This window comes from Drosophila tropicalis, unplaced genomic scaffold, assembly GCF_018151085.1.
Source record: "Drosophila tropicalis isolate 14030-0801.00 unplaced genomic scaffold, ASM1815108v1 contig_1190, whole genome shotgun sequence".
Lineage (NCBI taxonomy): Eukaryota > Metazoa > Arthropoda > Insecta > Diptera > Drosophilidae > Drosophila > Drosophila tropicalis.
The window spans coordinates 2,172,840-2,178,393 of record NW_027172561.1 but is presented as its reverse complement, the minus strand read 5'-3'; the positions used below and the strand labels follow the sequence as shown (position 1 = coordinate 2,178,393).

The window sequence follows — 5,554 nt, the reverse complement described above, 5'->3', positions numbered from 1 at the left end:
TGGAGAACTATTTAAAAAAAAAAAACAACACGATTTGCTTAATAAAAAATAAAAAAACAAAACAATGTAAATTTTTTTTTTTTTATTTAAAATAAAAAAAAAAAAAAATTTTTTTTTTATTTTTTAACTTTAAAAACAAAAAGTGTATACATTTTTTTGTCTAGAGCTTAGTTCATATTAAAAAATGTTCATATCGGATTCACAGCCATTTGAATCCTATGAGCTTTGTATTCAAAGCTATGTGTTTGTGTTTTTGAACATTGTGATTAGTTTGAATGTACAGACAAGTTCAGTTTAGCATAAGGGAATGTTGTCGGAGTCGGACACTCTTTTATATTCTTGTCCATCACTTCGGTTTGTAACGTAAACGACAATTTAAACGGCACAATGCTCCTTAATACTTAATGTAGGGATGACATGTTCGTTCCTAAACTGAGTTGTGTCACAAAAAAGAATGAAGCAAGTAAGTCGACTCGTCGACTTGGGTATACCATACACCTGGTGAAACAAATATTTCAAATTTCGAAGACCAAATGTATGTCTATTAAATTGTTTTTACATGTCTTATACTATGTGCTATCTCGCTCATTCTACAAACACACGAGCACTCTAGCGCCGCTACTAGCCAACGTCCAATTCTGGCCTTGTGGACCGCGTAGTAAAATACGTTCATACGCATATTTTGCATATCTCTAGTCCGATTTCAATCAAATTTGGTAGTTTTGTAGAAATAGATAAGAATAATTAGTCTGCCGAATTTGAATGCGATAGTCAAAAAAAAATACAGGAGGAAATCGGTTTTTCCTTAATTATAGAGGCGGAAGTGGGCGTGGCAAAATATGAAAATATATATACTCTGCGCGCATACTAAGCCAGTATACATACTAAATATGGTGACTTTAGCTTTGTTTGTTTTTTATAAAATCAGTTTTGTTTAATTTACGGGGGCGGAAGTGGGCGTGGCAAAATGTTTAAATAGCCAATATCTGCGCGTCTATTAAGCTAGTCTACATACTAAATTTGATGTCGGTAGCTACCATAGTTTTTAAGGAAATCACTTTTATGTAAATTCCGGGGGCGGAAGGGGGCGTGGCAAAAAGTTTAAACAATTAGTTTCTGCGCGCTAACTATACGAGCATATAAACCAAATTTGATGTCTCTAGCTATTATACTTTTTAAGAAAAACTGTTTTGTGTGATTCCTGGGGGCGTAATGGGGCGTGGCAAAAAGTTTGAACAGTTAATTTCTGCGCGCTAACTAATCGGGTATACAAACTAAATTTGATGTCTCTAGCTGTCATACTTTTTAAGAAAAACAGTTTTATGTGATTCCTGGGGGCGTAAGGGGGCGTGGCCGAAATCCCAATTAACTCTGAACATGTGCATACTACACGAGTATACATACCAAATTTGGTGGCTCTAGCTCTTATAGTCTTCGGGATCTGCGTGTTCATACAGACGGACGGACGGACGGACGGACAGACGTACATGGCTAGATCGACTCGGCTGTTGATCCTGATCAAGAATATATATACTTTATAGGGTCGGAGAAGCTTCCTTCTGCCTGTTACATACATTTTGGCGACTTTAATATACCATTTCACCCTATGGGTGTATGGTATAAAAATAACACGCGTATACGTAAATTACTAATTTGGAATATTGCCAAAGTCCCAACCCTGATAACTGACCAGCCTTGACTGTATTTCCGATGATGTATAAAGCTAGTATACATATTTGAGCTTCTTGAACAATAATTATAATAACATTTTCCTCCTTATCATAATAATGAATGCAGGTACTTATAAAATTTGTATAAATTTGATCCTCATACAGACTTATCTGCCATGTAGTGCCGAAGGTCATAGTTACTAGCGATTGTAAAATATAGCTACAACTATATCATAAACTGATAATAGGTACATACAGTTTAGAAATATATCTTATACACATCTAAATTTTTTTAAATTATGATTAATGTATTACAATAAATTTTTAGGAACTGCTTGCTGCCTTACATTCTGCATCAATTAGGGCACGAATGCCATCATACATCTCTTTGACAGCTTCGTATTCGGTTAGGCCCATCCGGCGTTTGTTTGAAATGTCATGGACCCCTCCCTTGGCTTCGCTATGCTCACCGCTAGTGCCACGAACTTGTAAATTATACTTGGTGGCCAGCTTCTGCAATTCTTCCTTGTTTTTGTTCAGATTGGGCAATTTGATATGCACGGAGGCACGTATAGTAGTACCCAAATTGGTGGGACAGAAGGTGAGGAAACCTAAGCGATCATCTCTACTGAAATGCAAATGCTTGCCTAGGGCTTCCACACCACCAAGCATACGATCATAGACTTTGCCAAGATCGCCGCCCTTCTCCATGGATATGATGCGTATATGGTCCTCTTCGTTAACCCAGACGAGAAAATTTCGAGCCTTGTTAAAGTAGATGCCACGACCGGCTGGCCAAAAACGTGAAGCGCCTGCCGCTTCTAGGAAACGATCGCCTTCTTTAAAAAGAAAATGCTCGTCGATGAGCTTCTGCTGTTGCGACTTGTCCATACCGGTTAATGGCATATAGGCACCAGAGTATTCACCCGATAATGTACCCAGGGCACTGGCAATCATGCACTCTAGCTCTCCATAGTCATATTCGGTAAGGCACGGATTGAAGGGAAAGTTTTTTACAGATCGACCGCAACGGACACGCGTTGACACTATGAACTTATTCTCCGGATCGAGGTTTGGAAAGTCCTTGCCGTGGCCAAAGCAAGACTCCGGATGTTTATCCTTTTTCTTAAAGCCCTTGTGATAGTCCTCAATAATCGGATCAAATATGTCTGCAAAAGTTTTATAAGCCTCAGCATCGGGTGCATAGATACCCACCCCCGAGTCGTGATTGCATAACCCCGATCGAATGCAATCCAACAGGGTAGAGTGAAAACTTGGTGTTGACGACTTTTTCAATCTGTTGAAGATGTCTTTGGACAAATGTTTCTTTAGGAGAGACTTTGAATCGGAGGCAGCCAAACTGTTGTAGCCTGCCTCCAATTCGGCCAGAACATCCTGGGAAACATTCTTGCCGGCAGCAGTTGATGTTTTATCTTCGCCAGATCCTTCACCGGGTCCCTTTTTAGCTGCGCTACTCAACCGACGGTAGCAACCGGCTGCAATACGACGACACGGCAATCGTAGCATTGTTAAACTCAATTCCAAATATTTTACTCTAGGCGTATACTTTAAAATCCAACTGAACTTTGAATAAATTTTGTGTTATATTTTTCTAGAAAGTTTTGTTTACGTTTTGTGATGGAAGTGGCAACGCCATTTTAATCAAGCTTTTCCGACATTTTGATACTGAATGTAAACTGGTCACACTTCGCTGACTTCGAACTGTGTGAGTCCCCCTTATTGTGAACCAGTGAGCGAAACTCATTCATTTCATTAAACCCATCGAAATGGCAAATAATTTTTATTCTTTTGGCGAAGGCATTGAATTTGTCCTAAAAGCTATATCAATTGACTCAGAGGAACGACAAATTTATCACGAAGATGCCCAAGTAATTGAGAATGCATTTATTAATGCTATCTCTAAACAAGACGTAACTTTCCGAGAAGCATTCAATGGTCTGGCTTTGTCAGGGAGCACCTTGGACAAAATCAAAATCGAACTTCCGGACGAGTTTGATATGTTGATAAAGACCAAGCTACCGTGCATTGTGGAGCCAGTGGTCCTTGAAAAACATCCAATCTTCGTTGCTCTACGTCTCAGTGGTCCCAATGTGCCTGAAAATCTTATGGAACTCCATAATGGGCAGAAGTTTCTGAGCCGCCCAAAACTTCAAAATTGGTATCGTGAAAACATTAAGGCTGTGATGCCTAAGCTGCATAAAATCCAATGTGGAAAAACTGCCTATAAGTTAGAGTACACAGGTCATGGCTATGGAGTAGCTCATACTCTAGTGGCCACCTCTCTTGGTAATCACAAACGTGAGATTAGCTTTGATTTTGTGCCAGCCTTCGAATTTCAGGCCAGTGCATGGCCCAAAGGCATGAAAAAGGCTTGCGATTATAATCGCACGTGGTTTGCTATACCTCGCAAGTTTACTAAACCGGGCGCTGCGGATGACTCACGTTCGTTTATGGTTTGTGCACCTTACTGGGAGCGTATGGTTTTGAAGGAGAAGCAAAACCTAAAGGATTCCCTGCGTCTAATGAAAGCAATGCGTAATGGCAATAAAATGAACCGTTTGATCAGTTACATGATCAAGAGCGTCTTTATGAACAGAGCTGATACTGACAAAACATTCAACTGGGATGAGTCGCCAGGACATATTCTCATAAGGGTAAGTGAAATTCCGCATTTCTATTTAATTTTTGATTATAAATATACCATTTCAAATTAATTAGGTTACCAAATCAATGGAAAAGTGTCTGACTCGGGGATTTCTCCCATTTTATTTGGTCCCTGAACACAATGTATTTGATACCTTGGGTGAGTCGGAGCAGGACGAATACAAAAGGATGTTTAGCGGTTTCAGTCGCCGACTTCAAGAGTGTCGCAAAAAAAATTGCTTGAGTCCTGAGAACATGAAAATCCTTTTTGGAATAAGTTACTAACATCAGACTAGAGAATGTCTTTTGAATTTATAATGTTTTTTTTAATATTGTTCAACAATCAGGGCATTCCTTATGCACATTAAAATGTTCTTAAATATTTTCTATACATCCTTCTTTTTCGTTTTGTTCTCTGATTTCCCGCTCAAATCTAACTTAAAGTCTACGGGCTTATCATAGCCCATAATGCGGACATAGTGCTCGGGATCATCAAATAGAGCAGGATCGACGAACAATGGACGCTTGTTAACGATAAATGAAGTGAACATTCCAGGCACCTCCGGTACGTCAACATCGCTGGGCCTGAATTTGGTCTAAGTGTGAAATAATGTTTATATGTGAAATGGAAATCATAAACATAAACTTACCTTGACATTTTGCAGCAAAAGGGATATCGTGGTGGCCGTATATTCTTCTGTCATCGGATTGTAATGCAATTCCGTCACATATTTCTTGGTTATAAAATGTAGCAGAAGCGGAGTAACGAAGGTAAAGAAACCACCTACGGAACAAAGGAACACGGCCATGCCGGTGCCTCCGATCTTCATGCCTTGCTCGAGCAAAATTGGCTGAGCTGCTAGGCCAGCTAAACTAGTTGATAACGAAAAGAACTTGACTAGCTTCATGCGGGGCGCCAGGGTCCCATAATAGATGCGTTTCAAGCCATCTTCCGAATCCTTTGGTCCAGGTTGTGTTGCCAGCCATCTGTGTTGATGTGGTTGTTGTTTGTGCAAGCGGGAATGGCAGGAGTTAATGGCTGTGTTGGTGGATGTAATCGTAAAAGTTGCAGCCAATCTGGACGGCAGATTGACATTTCGAGCCGCGAAAGCAACAATTGAAGTTAATCCTTTTCCATGGGAAAAGGACCCACGGATTGCGAACATTTTAGTGCTATTCGGAATTACAACATACACGAGTTGCCACTAATCAGATGTTTA

The 5,554-nt window shown here is 39.8% G+C and overlaps 2 protein-coding genes and 1 long non-coding RNA gene across 3 annotated transcripts; 1 reads left to right on the top strand and 2 right to left on the bottom strand.

The window, feature by feature from the left end:
* Nucleotides 1-1,742: 1,742 nt before the first annotated feature.
* On the bottom strand, nt 1,743-3,316 carry Argk2 (Arginine kinase 2). The gene has a single exon (XM_068291835.1). The coding sequence runs from the start codon at nt 3,195-3,197 to the stop codon at nt 1,995-1,997; it is 1,203 nt and encodes a 400-aa protein (XP_068147936.1). The 5' UTR covers nt 3,198-3,316; the 3' UTR covers nt 1,743-1,994.
* A 95-nt stretch (nt 3,317-3,411) lies between these two features.
* On the top strand, nt 3,412-4,725 carry LOC137578192 (uncharacterized). The gene is made up of 2 exons (XR_011032553.1): nt 3,412-4,345; nt 4,410-4,725. It is a non-coding gene; the product is annotated as an uncharacterized lncRNA (long non-coding RNA).
* Nucleotides 4,639-5,554, bottom strand: LOC137578190 (transmembrane protein 70 homolog, mitochondrial). Its single transcript, XM_068291848.1, has 2 exons — nt 4,985-5,554; nt 4,639-4,930 (listed from the first exon to the last, which is right to left on the bottom strand). The coding sequence occupies exons 1-2, from the start codon at nt 5,498-5,500 to the stop codon at nt 4,721-4,723; spliced, it is 726 nt and encodes a 241-aa protein (XP_068147949.1). The 5' UTR covers nt 5,501-5,554; the 3' UTR covers nt 4,639-4,720.

Coding starts and splice junctions, on each gene's coding strand:
- LOC137578190 (XM_068291848.1), bottom strand. CDS start 5,500: ATGTTCGCAATCCGTGGGTCCTTTTCCCATGGAAAAGGATTAACTTCA. Junction 4,931..4,984: donor TTTTGCTGCAAAATGTCAAG/GTAAGTTTATGT, acceptor TTTCACACTTAG/ACCAAATTCAGGCCCAGCGA.
- Argk2 (XM_068291835.1), bottom strand. CDS start 3,197: ATGCTACGATTGCCGTGTCGTCGTATTGCAGCCGGTTGCTACCGTCGG.